General features: G+C 41.6%; 1 protein-coding gene across 1 annotated transcript in view; it reads left to right on the top strand.

Annotated features, from left to right (window-relative positions):
- LOC126271937 (tyrosine-protein kinase Src42A) overlaps positions 1–16,750 on the top strand; it is a 193,552-nt gene that overhangs the window by 156,300 nt on the left and 20,502 nt on the right. The window contains exon 2 of the mRNA XM_049974358.1: positions 16,070–16,191. Coding sequence (XP_049830315.1) covers positions 16,070–16,191 — 122 coding nt within the window. The remainder of the gene's footprint in view (positions 1–16,069; positions 16,192–16,750) is intronic.

Below are 16,750 nucleotides of genomic sequence, written 5' to 3'. Positions count from 1 at the left end.
TCAAACTCAGTTTGTCAACACTCAACGTTCTCACAGTTCTGTTGTTGAAGTATGTAATGATAATTTTCTAAATGAACACTGGCACAATTAAGCGAGTCTACTTCCTACGACAAAGTAACTGAAATTCAAGATTTCGACCCGTCGTCTTCGAAGTCGCTTGCAGTGATGAAAGTCGAACCGTGTCCAATTTAGGGAACGATTACGCAATCTGTCACCTACATTATGTGATAAAGCAGAACAAACTACCTTGACATGTCAGATCGCTTAAAAAATTGATCACTATTAATAAATGCAACTGTATATTTTCATAGCGCAATTGCCCTCATCGATGCAGCATACTGACAGGAATGTGAAATAATGTTATTGAGATACTAATGTTTTACCTTTCTTTATCTGTTGACGTTGTTAGCATTGTTTACATCGACATTTCTGCTATTGATGGGTCTTATTAGACCGACACGTAGGACCATGCACAACATGTGCAGAGTGGTCAGAAGCACTCTGAAAAGCTTGTAAGGTTGTTGCAGCGTAGATTGTGGTAAGAAACAGCTGTTCAGAAAAAATGACACTTTGCTCCGCCAATTAGCATTGGAGTTAGCCCATCAGGCCATTGCGCGGTGCAAATTCAACCTCCCTGCCAGATACAATAGTATCAGTTCTCCTAGCGCAGATATCAGCGCAAGAGACTGCTCACGCTTTAGCTCAGGTTAGATCCTTACTACCGTCCCGTGTCCAGTTTCTGTGTCGCTTTATTTTTAGGTTTTTGGAAACCAGACGAACACATTTGGCGACACCGTTTCTGAAGGGGGCGCTTGAATTTGCACGCGCAGCTGTCTGGTTGGATAGGTTCAGTCCCATTTACTTGGAAACTGCGCACTGTATCGTATTCTTTACTTAAGTTATTTTTCAACACAACCTACCCTTCAGCACTTGTAAAAGCTTTTCAGACTGTTTCTGTACGGGTTTCTCTAAGCTACTGATGTGTCTGAAAAACGATGTTAAACAGTATGTGTTACCAGTTTTGTCTTCGACACTGAGACTTGGGCTTTCACTGCGAAAAACTGTTTAATCACTAAAGTTTGCCGAACGAGTATTGAGAGATATGTGTTGGAAATTTACTGGGACAGAAAGAAAAGCAAGTGGATCGGGGAGCAGACTAGAGCGGGAGCCCGAAGTTTCATGTAACGAAGCATTCTGCATGTTTCCTGTTACAATCATTACGATAAGCATGTTGTACACTGTCCACTCATATTGAGACCACTTGTCAAATGCCTGAATAACCACGTTTGCACCGTGGACCGCTGAGAGGCATGCAGGAAAGGATGGGATGTAGAGCCCTCCCGCCTCCAGTTCCGTGGCCGTTTGCGCTAGTTTGCACGACTGACGATCCATGGCACCAGGAGCCCGATCGAGGTGGTCTCATAGATTCTCGACTAGATTTAAATCCGGCAAATTTGGTGGCCAGACAGTAGGGTAAACTCATCCGGGTGCTCTTCGAAACATGCACGTACACTGCCAAGCCGTGTGGCACGTTGAGTTGTCGTGCTTGTAGATGCCATCGCGTCGAGCAAAAACAGACTACATGTAGAGTCGAACATAGCCCCGAAGGATAGGTGCATACTTGGGTTGATCCATTGTAACTTCCAGAATACCGAGTTCACCCTGGGAATACCAAGAAAACATTCCTCAGGCCACAACGCTCTCTCGGGGTTGCGGGGTGTTTGCTATCAGACGTTCCGTGCCGTACACATCAACGGCCATCTGTCTGCTGGAGCATAAAACGTGATTCATCTGAAAAGGCTCCTGCCGCCGCTCAGTGGACGCCCAAACCCGCTATTGGCCTGCCAATTCCAGCCTTTGTCACGAATGAATAGCAATCAGCATGTTTGAATGAACCAGGTACCTGCAGGGAAGACACTGTTGTTGCTCTTTAGGCCGGTATTACACTGTCAAATTTCTTTGTCAAATATTTGATCAAAGATGTCATCAAATATTCGTCAAATTTATTTGACAAAGATCTTTGTCGTGGCGCTAAAAGGGGGTATTACACTGCCATCATATTTTTCGTCAAAGTTCAAGATGGCTGACAACAACAACTTGTTATTAACCGCAGCAGTTGCATGTACCACAATTGCGCTGTGGGCACATGCGGAAGAGAAGCGGGGGGGAAAAAAAACGAAACGTGCCTGGGTGAAGCCGTGGGTTTTACGACGACACGATAAAAGCATTCAACAAAACTTGTTACTTGAGCTTGTAGTGGAGGACGTCAAGTCGTACATCAATTACTTCAGAATGGGTGTAAATACATTTCTGTATGTGCTCAGTGAAGTGTATCCTCATATCACAAAGCACAATACTCACTTAAGGACTGCTATATCTGCAGAAGACAGGCTCACTGTAACATTCCGATTCATTACTACAGGAGACAGGTTCGGTTAGGTCAGGTCAGGTCAGATCTCCAATCTTCTTAATCTATTTTTGTACTCAGGGTGCCTCACGTTGTAAAGAGCCCGATCAGCTTCATAAATTTCTATTAATTTTGCAGTTGTCGGTACACACCAATTGTATTTACCGGCAATGTTTATAAAAACCCTACAGATGACAGAACGCTGCAGCGATGCTAGCGCTCCACGTGGTAACATGTCACATTGCAGAGAACAGAAGACAAGCGACTTCTTTGATCAAATATACTGCGAGGTCCTAGATTTGATCAAATATTTGACATTTGACAAAGTTCCCTATTACACCATCAAATTTCTTTGACAAATGTATTTGACAAAGCTGTTGGACAAAGAAATTTGATAGTGTAATACCAGCCTTAGTTTATATGGGCGTTCCGTTCCTCAACAGTTGCACGTCTATTCGCCGTACACATCGTCACAGCTGTCGTTCACACCTGTCATCTGTGGTGCACCAAGGTTGCCCCGGCGCCGGTTTTGGTGGTGCTGTTTTGCGATGCACGGTTTACACAGAGATCGGCGAACAGTTTCCAAACTTATCAGGTTTGGAAATGCTTACACTCTTGGCTCGGAAGCAAGTCATCATGCCCTTTCGGGCGTCAGATAAATCAGTCCGTTTCCGCTTATCGACGACTGCAATGTTTTCCGCATCAAACACTCCCCCTCCCCCCAACTTTTTTGTATACCATCCACTGCTAGTGCTGCCACCTGTCGTCTGTGAGTGGTCATTGCACGTTGACGTCGAACGTGGGCTGTGGTCACGTTAATGTGACTGAATCGTGTAAGTTACATTTTACATAAAATACGACATTTAGAATTAGCTGCAGTGCAGGAAAAAAAGGTTTGCATTCGTTAGTTAAAAGTAATACCGCAAAGACAAACTGTCGGAAGGCTGAAGTGTGCTCTGAGCGATGGACATAACAGAAATGGCGGAAGAGGGGGAGAAAGAGGAACGTGACGAAATACTATTAAGGTAGTGGAAAAGAAGTGTCGTGATAGTTGAAACCTGTAAACATAAGGAAGCTTAACTTGGGAAATCTTGGAGCATTCGCTTTACAGTTTGACACAGGGAGAACTGACAATGTAAGTTTAATTTTTGGACGGAGGAAGGAAGCGCTTCAGTGTCTTCATAAATACAAAACGCTATTGAATTATGCGCATAATGCATAGTTACATGTTCCAGAGCTAGATTGCAGCAGCAGGGAAGGAGTTTGCGAATATTTTTCTTTTATGGATTGACACAGGTAGGATACTAGATAAGTGAGATCGCGAGTTTAGATTATGATAAGGTGACGGGTATTTAATCTCTGATGTGAGGAACTGGTGCGCCTGCACACTAGGGAACCTATTGAAGTTGACGTAGTCAAGTAACTTGTCTGGCCGCGACCTACTAACTGGACGTATGAAGCACTGAATTGGTGAAATAGATGGGTGTTTCAGATGGTTCAACGAATGACTGCATATGATTACGTTTACACGTTCTGTGGAAACATGTTCCGGAACTTTTTGAGGGCATGGAGGCAAGCTGAAGTTTTCCTGTATGTGGCGATAGTGTTGTGCGTCCACTTGTGATGCTAATCCAAAGTTACACCCAGGTTCTCCATTGTTCTGTGCTAAGGTATTGGAATACTTCTGAGAAGAGTAGGAAGGAACTATTTGCAATATTCAGAAATTAATAGAATCTGACGGATCACTAAGATATCTTGGGATTTTACCGCAATACAGACAGCAACAGGCTCTGAAGAGTGTGACAGAAGCCACATAAACAATCTTTGAAACCACTTCAGCGTAGTATATGAAAATTTTAGCTGTCTCATTTTTCTGGTCAGTATGTCAAAATTTGACTGTACCACATACTTTGTTTAAGACTAATAATGTCGATATTGTTGCCTCGCGGTTGTGCATGACATACTTCAGGTCATCAATTACCTTTATAATGACCGCAGTGAAGACGAAATGAAGGAAGCGGCATCCAGCCAGGCAGAAGGATTGTTGAAGGATCGAGAGAGTTCTTTGCTGAAATCAGAGAGACTGTGATCGAAGATTGGTTGGTGGGTTTGAAAACATGCAGGAATAACACGGATGCGAATAAAATGTTCAAATGTGTGTGAATTCCCTAGGGACCAAACCGCTGAGGTCGTTGGTTCGTTGGTTCGTTGGTTGGTTGGGGTTAAAGGGACCAGACTGCTAGGGTCATCGCCCCCTAGACTTACGCACTACTTTAACTAATGCTAAGGACAAAAAACACACACACACACACGCACACGCGCGCGCACACACACACACACACACACACACACACACACACACACACACACACACACACACACACACACACACCTACGCCCGAGAGAGGACTCGAACCCCCGGCGGAAGCGGCCGCGCATTCCGTGACGTCGCCTCAAATCGCGCGGCTGATGCGATTAGATGAACACTGTAGTTCATGGAAAAGTCCAGGGGAGACACTCATCCAGCTGCGGATGCCAAACGGCAAACTTAAATGATGATGATGATGATGATGATGATGATGATGCTGATAATGATATAAGTACTTGTGTGAATACTAACGCAACTAGGAGTTAATTTTTTATGCTAGTCCTGGTAAAACTGTACATCGATTCCTTCTTACGTCGGAAGGGTGTTTAATTAATTTCCTCTTGATAGTGCAGACGCAAGTTACCGTGGAATGCCATTATAACGGTTGTGAACTGTATTGGGGATGTCGTCTCAGTTCGCTGTAGACGCAAGCGTAGAGGAGTAAATAAAGCGTCAGGTAATAAAAGTCCAACATCTTACGTAGTACTCGGTCGTAAGAGCTGCATAAAGTACCGGTACTGTTAACAAACGCCTCAGGTAACTCTCGTTATTGCAACTATACTTTGTTAGTGCGCTATTCCAAGAACTTGGCACGTAGGAAAGTAAGAATGCAGTTGCATCTAGTGGCCGGTTTCTGTTTGACCTTTCCCAGGCGCCGTTTTTAGTCCCTAAATCTGAACCTTGTGTTTCATGGCGTAGCATCAAACCGTTATAGGACATAAAACGACTGGGACATGAAGCTGTAACCGCTATGCCACTCGCGTTTGAAGACAATGGCATGCAGAATGGCAGTAGGTCGTATTTGCGGTGGAGTGTGAGGCAAGGTTTTGATGTTTCGTGTAATTGTTTACCAAGGTGCGCCCTTTCAATTTTACGGACGGTTCTTCACGCACGAGATGAAACATGAAACTTGTTACTCTGTCAATGGGTGTCACACTAACAAAAAAAGATAGATACCGCATTTTATTCTGTACTTGTAGGATGGTGTGCATTGCATGACGACTGCTTTCTGGATCGAAAAAGTATAGTCTAATCTGGCAGTACATGCTGATAATAGATCTCACGTAGCAGAAGCATTTTTATTTTCCCGTCCATTCAGTTGTTGTTGAGGTAATACGCACGAATTCTTCAGAAGTCTGAAAGTCGTGCACATTCTTGTACAGGCTTTGGAAACATTACTTCCAAGCAAATGATCGGACCAATCCGCGGGAAAAACTGAACGACAAAACAGCTTGCCCCAATATTTTCCCATTGCGACGTCTCGCTGTGATGCTAACTGATCAGCCTCTACGCAGAACTGATCGTAGGAATGCAATTTATTTGTAGAAGTGATGAGTGGACTATTCCAAACACGAACAGAAGCGTATGGTGACGTTTCCACGCGAAATCTCGAACAGCAAATCTTTACTAGTGCCGTTCTTTTTTCTGCAGAGTAAGGGTTTCTCGTAAATGCAGTGTCAAGAACTTGAGTTAATTTGTGTGACTTATTTTGTTGAAAACTGACATGGCGAGACGGTGGCTATTAGAAAATGCAGGTAGATTCTTATAATTAAGTAGCTCAGCAACCAGCCAGTGTTAGTAATGCTATTTATTAGGTATAAATATCGCAGTTGCCAGTTCAGAACTGACTTGTTCATCCACAGAAGGCTGTTCACTGTTTGCGGCGAAAGATAAATGACCGTTCTTATTGTAAATGGACCTAACACCGATGTGGCAACGTAATCAACTTGCTAAGATCAGAACTGAATTAAATGAATGTGGGATTTTTTAAAACTTAGACAGTCATTTATTTATACTTTTTCTCCGTTTCACAACGAAATTTCGGCTGCTTAAGCCATTATCCAGTGTTTATTTTGGAGAAGGTGTTATAGGTATAAAAAGTGTTTCCATTCGTTTTGGTTTACAGATTAACTCTCAGGATGTCTTGACATTAAAGCACAGCCGAGTTCGAAGTAACCTTCGGTTGTGACCAGCTTTACTCCCTTTTCAAATTCATCTGGCAGATAGCAGTTTCTGCAACGATACCTATATTTTCCTGCCTTGATCTTTGAAGAGAGCTATTGGCATCGCTGCTACATTCCGCCATTACAGTTGGCGCTATCTAAATGGTAACTTCGCAGTGACGATCTAGATTGAAGACATGTTTCGGTGCGTACTTTCTTCATAATTCGCAATAGCGACCGCTTTATACTCGTGCTTACTGTTCCACTCCGCGACGAGAATCTGTGAAAAGATATCTGCCATTGTTTTAAGCACTGAAAGAGAACCTGTGACAAAAATAAGAAAGACAGACATTGTGAATTGTGATGTGTATTGAAGTACTGTACGAACAAGTCTGTTCATCCGTGGTAGACAGAAGCGAACTGCGCAGTTCTTCTTAAATAAGGTATTTCAAAAAATGTGATGCGTCACACACGATTCGTATGAAACAAGAACATGATCGTTGGCGTTAACTAGTGTGTTGTTAGCGAGAAATTGCTCGAGTATTTTATTTTAGCGTCATGCAGGTGCGCGTGGATTTGGAACCTAGACATCAATATTTTGTATTCTAATCTCATAATGTGTTCAGTGGGAAGAAGCTACATTTTTTGTTATGCAACATGCTTTAAAATAGATTCTTAATTGCAAAATCATGTTTCTTGCGCATTTTACCATTTGAGCTCTGAGATATTTTCAAGCCACTAATAATATTTTTGAGAATAAAATCGAAACTGTGTTGAAGTAAAGAAACACGTCGCCGCTCAGATAAATATCCCAATGACTTGTAAGACGGTTGAGTGAGGGTAATAAAACTTGAAACACATACACAGTTTGTGAATGACAAACAAGTATGAACACTCTTCAGTACTCTTAGATAAGGAGCAATACTTGCTAACTTGGGCGGTAGTTTGATATTGCTGTGAGCTATCGACTCCTCAACGGAAAATACCCAATGTAGGCGAGGATCGAAATTTGGATTTCCCAGCGAATAGCCAGCGATTCTCTTCTGTCTTCTCACGCGACGCTCTGTCTACTGTAACTGAGACTGCTTAACTGATGTCGGTGAGTCAGGGAGCAGGAATAAAATATAAAGGCTGCTAGATACGTTGCGTGTCCATTGCGATGGAAACTTACCCGAGCAAAAAGACATGATGCAGAAAAATAAAACGTGAAATTACGGTAACTAAGAATTTATCTTCGGCCTTGGAGCCAGTGAGAGACGTACAAATTAGCCAAAGTATCGCCACTAAACAGCATAATTAATCTCAAGCAGCTGTACAGTAAATACCACGATGTATGATTCTGTACTGCTTACATTCTCGTCGAGCCACTGTACAGTGCGTCCGGACGGTAGGTACTCTTTGTTCAGTTTTACAGTCATTCCCCTACCTGTTCCATTCGCAAATAGAGCCAGGGAAAACAATTGCTTGTATGCTTCCGAGCCAGCTCTAATCTCCATTGGATCATGCATAAGCGTTACGTATTCGCTGGTGAGCAAAATTTAAAGACGAAAGTAACTTTCATATAATGTGTCACTGCCAAATAACAGAGCGCGATGAAACTTGTGCCTAACATAGAAAGAACAGCTGCAGATAGTACACAAGGTAACTGAGAGAAATACGCAATGAGGGGAACAGAAGTGACACTTTTGTTCAAAGACTGTAGTTACACCGAAGTCACTGCGATTTATGATTACAAAAGGCAGGACATGGCACAAGGTTGGTAAGGATTTCTGTTTGTAAGACATTCCATTCCTTCACTAAAGCTCTTGACAACTGGTAGATGATCGTTGGTACACATGGACGTGATGCAATTCGTCTCCACAACGCATTCAACACGTGCTCGGTTCGCTGAATATCCTCACGTTGTAATAGCTCCTTCACCAGCACGGTTCGATGTGGTTCGCGCAGTCATCCATAAAAATAAAGCTAGGGCCGAATGCACAATTGAAAAGACGCAGATGGGAAAGGAATTCACAGTTGAGTGCACCGTTTGTGAAGATTTGGAGGTCAGTATGTCCAGACAGTATTAAGACTCACCATGCCATAGCACCTGGACCACAAGAGCGAACATTCGACAATGTTCCTGGGCGCATTTTGTGTTCCCCCTCTCGTCATTAAAAGTTGCTCAAGTTGTTATACAGCCGTAATTCAGACATCACTCCCCCCCCCCCCCCCCCCACCCCCGCTCCTCCCTTCAACTAAGAACTGCCACAATAACATAAAGAAATTTCCATGCAATTGCTGTAAACAGCTGTTGGCAATAAGTTGTGTTGAAGTAGTTATTGCACTCGTCATCATAGCGGCATTTGCGTATTACATGCAGTTTTTATTGCGCGTATATAACAGCCGTCATTGTTAGGGGGAGAGGATTTTGCACGTAAGTAGTGTAGTTATTTCGGCCGGCCGGAGTGGCCGAGCGGTTCTAGGCGCTACAGTCTGGAACCGCGTGACCGCTACGGTCGCAGGTTCGAATCCTGCCTCGGGCATGGATGTGTGTGATGTCCTTAGATTAGTTAGGTTTAAGTTCTAGGGGACTGATGACCTCATAAGTTAAGTTCCATAGTGCTCAGAGCCATTTGAACTTTTTTTTTTCACTGGCCTCTGGATAGATCAATACAGCCAGTTCAAACTTGTATAGCTGCCTTTTCAGAAATTGATAGTTATTTAAAATCTAAATTCCATTGACATAACGATAACGCTTAAATATGCACAGTCCCCAAAGACTCTGCATATTAACAATACGTAGTTTCAACGATCTAGCGCCGAGGTCTCGACTGTTAAAATGGCAGCATTTCTTCCGAAGATTACAGTGTCTTTAGAAATAGGAGAAAAAATCACTCATTGTTGCCAAGATAGGTTTGACTATCACACAGAGGACGTTACACGTAATCCTGATGGAGATTGTCTGTATTTGGACTCCACGTATTGGCAGCCAAACTTTCGTTGCATTACGCCCCGCAGCTGCAGCGAACGTGTGACGTCACTTAACAGCCGTGTGCTGACTCTTGTATCTCTTTGATTCGCTGTCGCTTGTGAAACGAGCCGCCACCGGGAATGGAACCGCGCTTGTCAGGTGTTAGCGGCTCAAGGTGAACAGCGGCGTTGCCAGCTAGGGGCACTCACTTTCACTGGTTTCACTCCGTTAGCCGTGGCGCAGGAGTGCATTAGAAGCGGAATTCCACCGGCCATGCAAGCGAGGCACCACTGCGTATCCATCCGAAAAACGCCCCGCTCCGTTTCAGATTAGAAGTTTCTGCCGCACGAGGCTCGTTTTACAGCTGCGACACTTACACACTTAGCAAATCACAGAGCGGTGATTGGCAAGCTACACTTTATACTGTGATAGAAGTTAACCACGATAATAGCTGCATTCGTAGACGGAAGAATGATTGCTTATTTGCACCTCTTTGAATTGTCTTTTAATCAAATTTATTTTCGTTGCGCAAATATTATGCAGCGAACGGCAGAATGTGGAACACAATTAACTGCACCCAATTTACTGAAAACTCATTTAGGGGGAAAAAATGTACCATTAGTTGAACATGTTAACATTGCCACTTGTGGCAAGTAACTGCCATATACAGATGTGCCATGAAAATTCACGTTAGTTTCGCCCGATGCGAAAGAGAAACCTTTTTATGGAATATTCATACTACCTTTGTCTATGACACTGACTTGATGAAACTTGTTTTTTTATGAATACGAGTGTAGTTTGATAAGTCTGGTAAAAAAGAAAGAAAATAATTGTTTTGGAAACAATTTACTTCTCGACAAAGCCTCCTTTGAGAGATATACATGTGGTCGAGCGATCCTTCAGCTTTTTCATCCCATCGGAAAAATAGGTTTCGTCAAACTCTGCAAAATACTCATTAACTACAGCCATCGCGTCCACATTTGCTGAAAAGTTCTTGCCACCAAGCCAAAATGTGATTAGGGAACAGAAAGAAGTCACATGGGGGCGAAGTTCAGTGAAAATAGTGGATGAGAAACCAATTGAAAGCTCAGTTCATGCAATTTCGCCATTATTATCGCTGTTGTGTGGTGTGGTGCGTTATCCTGGTGAAAGAGCACATTTTTGCATGCCAACTCTGGTTCTTTATTCAGCTAACGCAAGTTTCAAGCAATCCAACATTGAAGCGTTATAGGATCCAGTCACGTCTTTCTGCCTTTTCCCAAGTAATTCGTAATGATTATTGCTTGAGAATCCCCAAAAACGATGGCCATCACCTAATCAGTTCACAAAATTCTATCTACCTTTATCGGTGGACTTTCAACTGTCTTTGTCCATAGTTTTGACTCAGGTGCGTAGCGATGGATCCTGGTTACGTCAGCAGTCACAAATCTCTGCAAAAAGTCTTCCGGATTGCAATTAAACATCACCCGAATTTGTATTCGGATGTTTTGCATTAACATATGACGGGTTTTGTTAATGGTTTCCTTTGTGGTGACCTCAGTTGCACGGCCGTAGCGCGCTACGTCTTTTATGCTTGTCCGACCATTTTAAATTCATTAGTACAAAGGTAAATGGTTTTCAGTGATCGGCGTGAACTTCATGCATTTCTGTTTTGATTTTTGCGGCAGTCCAAGCCTTCAAATCAAAATGTTTAATAAACCACCGAACTCGGTTTTCTCCATTTTCAATCGCTCTCGTCACGCTGATCAGTTCAGACGGCTGTCAACAATGATTTGTACACCGTGCATTGTTGAATATCTTTATGACACCCTTTGAGTAATCAAGCTAACGAATCATGAAGGCGCAACAGAAATGTTCCATGCCTTCACGGAAATTTATCAGAGTTTTCAAACTACCCTCGCATTTCTTTCACGGCCTTCGACCCATCTTTTTAACTGAAGTGGGACGCATGACTTAAGAGTTCAAACGACAGTCCTTAGAAAGCCCGTTTTTGGAAATCTGTAAATATAATTGCATGAGGTAATCGCTGTCTTCCCGTTCACGTCTCCCATTTCAAGTTCCTCGGTGCCACCACTTGAAAGACGGCGTAAACCATGAGAGCGTATGTGCCATGACGCCACCTTCTATAAATTTTCCGTAGTGGACACGATTTTGAACTGAAGAAATTCGTTTAATGGTATCAGTATGAACACTCGTTCTTCTCCGATATGGTATGTGAATGGCATAGGTGGGAAGAGGGCAGGATTTGACACCGGAAAGTTAGGTACCCTCTGTCACATGCCATGTGGTGAAATTGCAAATTGAATGCGTATAGGCAAATACTTTCCTAAAAGCGAGGAGACCCAAGTTTATTCCCGCTCTCCTTCTGTATGCACATTAGATGTCCCACACGATCTGTAGATGATAGATTTCACACGATTTATTATCATGTATTCATGAAATATTATCAGATCTTTACGAGCATCAAGCCAAAGGGCAGGTTTAGAACTGTACAAACTCGTGAACGAAGTTTATTTAACTGAGCAATTTCCAACAGACTTTCTATATAATAGGCTATAACTAATACACTTCAACAGAAACAGCAGATAGATGTGAAAATTGTTCATAAGTTACGACAGCGCCTCAGTGAAACAAAACAGCTATCTAAACAATGTCGATAATTCTCTTTAATCACAGAGCTTGATCGAAATGGTAGGTAACCTGAGGTGACGAAAGTCGATACGCACAAATACAGATGCCGGTAATATTGCGTCCACAAGGTATAAAACGGCAGTGCATTGGCGGAGCTGTCATTTGCACTCAGATGATTCACGTGAATGGCTGTCCGACGTGATTATGGCCGTACGATGGGAATTAATAGACTTTGAACGCTGAATAGTAATTAGAACTAGACGCACGGGACATTCCATTTCGGAAATCATTAAGGTATTCAGTGTTCCGAGACGCACAGTGTCAAGAGTGTGCCGAGAATACCAAATTTCAGGCATTACCCCTCACCACGGACAACTCAGTGACCGACGGCCTTCACTTAACGATAGAGTGCAGTGTCATTTGCCTAGAGTCGTCAGTGCTAACAAACAAGCAACGCTGCGTGAAATAACCACAGAAATCAATGTGGGACATTTCACCAACGTATGTGTTACGACAGTTCGGTGAAATTTGGCATTAATGGATTATGGCAGCAGACGACCGAATCGAGTGCCTCTGCTTACAGCAAAACATCGCCTGCAGCGCCTCTCTAGAGATTGTGACCACATCGGTTGGACTCTAGATGACTGGGAAACCGTGGCCTTGTCAGATGAGTCCCAATTTCAGTTGGTGGAGCTGATGGTGGAGTTAGTGTGGCGCAGACTTCACATGCCATGGACCCAAGTTGTCAACAAATCACTGTGTGAGCTGGTGGCTTTTCCATAATGGTGTGGGCTGTGGTTCAGCCCAACCGATCATTGACTGGAAGTTGTTATGTTTGGCAACTAGGAGAACTGCAGCCATTCATGGACTTCATGTCCCCAAACAACGATTGAATTTTTATGGCTAACTATGTGCTATGTAACCGGGCCACAATTGTTCGCAGTTGGTTTGAGGAACATTCTGGACAATTTAGGCGAATGATTTGGCCAACCATATCATCCTACCTGAATCCCATTGAACATTAATGAGACAGAAATGATAATTCATTTTGTGCAAAAAATCTTGCATTGGCAACAGTTCCGCAATAATGGATGGCTGTAGAGGCAGCATGGCTCAATATTTCTGCAGGAAACTTACAGTGATTTGTTGAGTCCAAGCCACGTCACGTTCTGCACTGTACCATGCACAATATTAGGAGGCGTCCCATGAATATGTCACTTCATTGTAATTTATTGTGTATTTCAGCTTGTGATGACTGTCTTCAGATCTGAATGGAATAAAAACAATTATGCCAACATGACAACATCAATTAAAATCAAATGCAGGGCATGTCCATCAAGTCCACAAATAAAAACTGTAATATGTCACTAACTACTACCTGATGTGACTATTGACACCATACTGCCCAGTTTAAAAATTACTGCAGTGTCAGTCGAGTATCACATACTCAAAAAAATTGTGAGAGTACTTGAATGAAGAATGGACTTGAAAATTGATAGTCAATTAGGAGAGGACCAGTTTGGTTTCAGGAGAATCTGGGCACTCAAGAAGAAATTTTAGCGCTGGGACTAATAGTGCAGGGCAGATTTTGAAGAAAATAAGGATGTTTCCTACAGCATTTGTAGATTTGGAGAATGTTTTGAAAATGTGGAGTAGAATTAAATTGCTTTTATTCACATCAACTATACTGACAGAATGGTAATCCATTCTCTTATTAAGACCCACTTATCAACTTTTAGTAGAGCCATGTTAGCAGTAGAAAAGTTCTGAAGTCAGTGTTCCAAATGTATCACAAGTCACAACAGAACTGGCTACCTGAAGGTGACTTAAACATAAAAATCTGTCATTGAAGAAATTATTTGCGATTGTGACTGAAAATAAAATTGTTTTTACCAAATAATTTACTCTTTTTGGGGTAAAATTGTCTTGGTATCTTGATTACGAAGTGACTATCCTGGAACTCGGATCCGGTTGCAGGATGCCTATCTAATGGCTTTCAGGGGCAATAAAATCTCATTTTCAATATCTCACATTTAGTGACTGAATTACAAATTTAAAATGCCATCATAATCTAGCCATTAAGAGGTATAATAATATGTTAAAAGTTTAATGTGGGAAGTGAGCTATTAAAATTAGAGGCTGTATGTATGTCTTAAGGCAGTGAACTGATGGCTTGCAAATACATTTATTCATCCAGTATTTGAGAATGAGAGCCCTTAGTGAGTTCCAAAAAACTTTAGTTCAACAAACTTTACAAGTAATTACAAACTTTAAAAGAAACTTTTTCTCGCTGATAGTGCCCACAAAAAGATAAAAGGAGAAAAAGTTCATTGTTTGTTACAGTCTCACTCTTCATGCAGTACAACTTCTGTATCGGACATGGCAAGTGGCGTCATGTCATCAGCTGCTGATGTGTTACAGCACACTATAGATATCACACTAAAATTCTCTTCAAATGCGTGATGATATGCCAATAAAATGGACGAAAACAGGTTTTATTGCACTCTCTATGATAACTAGAAACTGGTCTCAAGTGGTGAAATGAAGGTCAGTGACGCTACGAGCAACTCAGAGAGGGGATGCAGCTGTCTATTTTCGACTGCACGTGCTCTGATATGATTTCATCCATTCCCACCATGAGTGCTACGTTGCTCGCAGCACTAGCTCAGTACTTTCTTTTAGAGTGCATGTAACACAATGTGCAAGTAAAGAGTATGGGAGATTTTTGAGAAGCAGTCGATGTAAAGGCATCCTGTTCGAATGGTCAAGTGCACTGACTGGTAGTTCGGCTCAGTTTCAGTTCCTGCTGCTATGATTTCGCCTTCATCATCATCATATTTCTTTCTTTTTTCCTTCCATTCCTCGCAGTGTTGAACTACTAGTTATAAAATGTAAATGTGTTCAAACAGTTTTTTCATATGCCACCACATTGTAGCACATTGGTAAAATTTTGTGTGAGCTGCCACGAGTTTTAATGTATTACTTCTTTATTGTTAATTCTGTTCCGAACACACTTTGCAGATTGTATCTGCATGTCTCATTGAATATAAATCCAAAAATTACATCATTGTGCGACACACAGGTCAGATGATAAGATGTCATAAATACTGAGATGTGTGGAAAACTTGCTTTTGCTTGAAATGAAGTGCAAGTTACCCAGACACTATATTTATCCAGTGTTTCATAATGAGAGCACTTAGTGATGTCCAGCAAACTTTAAGTACAATTTTAAACCTTTTCTAAACTTTGACTTGCTCACATGCTTAACGTCAAACATTTAACACGTTGACTCATTTGTAATACAGAGAGGTTTGATTCTTTAAATAATTGGGGATTTACTGGTGTTTTATTAATTGTACATAGTTGCAGGTCTTGAAGGTATTTTTCCATAGGATAGTTGACGGATGAATATCAGAAAATTACATTTGAAAGAATAGGAATTCTAGTCTTGGTGTGGTGTGTGTCAAATAAGTTTCTGCAGCTTGCTTTCAGTAGTATGTGACTCTGCCAAGTTAAATTATTGAGTGTAATTCTAATAATGCCTCTGTTATGAAATATAAGAGGTTAAACATTCCATCTAGTTAAAAGATACAGCACATAAAGTTTCACGTTTCACCTTTTTTCCCTAGAAAGCTATAACTATCATTGTAATCTTAAGTGGTATCATATGTAGAAGGGATAGAGATCAACAATATTTGTATGTGACATATGATTAAATATTATTAAATCTTGATCTGGTGTTAATTTTGTGAATTTTTTTTTTGCAGGTGGTATTTTGGAAAAATAAAACGAATCGAAGCTGAGAAGAAATTACTGCTACCAGAGAACGACCACGGTGCTTTTCTGATAAGAGATTCTGAGAGTCGTCGCAATGATTATTCTTTGTCTGGTGTGTATAAGTCTACTTCAGTTTTCTAACTTGCTTGCATGTCTGTACTTGTGTACATTTAACGTGTGTAGTTTTATAAAAATTAACAGTATCTGTTATCAGCACTTTCTGGGTTCCTGTGCTACTTTTATGGTACAGATGGATAAGCATTCTTCATTTCATTTGTCACACAACTTGCTTATCTCACACATTACTGAAGTTTTTAACAACCGATTGACATCATGAAAGATCAGTGGTTTAATTGGATTTTATCCAATTTTGGAAAACAAAATGTTGGTTATATAGACATACAAGGCTACTACAAGTGATTCATTCGTCTTCAAAGCTCTGTATTTTCCAAAGTGTTACTTGCACAAATATGACTGAAGCATTATAGAATAACAAGCTCATCAAGTTCGCATTTAGTACTATACAAATGTTCAGCAAGTGTCCTCCTGGTCTCAATCACGTCCAAGTGGTAGTCAAGTTTGTTCCATACCTTATATAGCAACATTGTTTCAGTAGTTATCAGTGCAGAATACTCAAGCTGTTCCAATGTTTTTGGCTGTGTGTGAGGGGG

This window comes from Schistocerca gregaria, chromosome 5 (genome assembly GCF_023897955.1).
Source record: "Schistocerca gregaria isolate iqSchGreg1 chromosome 5, iqSchGreg1.2, whole genome shotgun sequence".
NCBI lineage: Eukaryota > Metazoa > Arthropoda > Insecta > Orthoptera > Acrididae > Schistocerca > Schistocerca gregaria.
The sequence above is the reverse complement of the archived record's forward strand: the minus strand, read 5'-3'. Positions and strand labels throughout refer to the sequence as shown.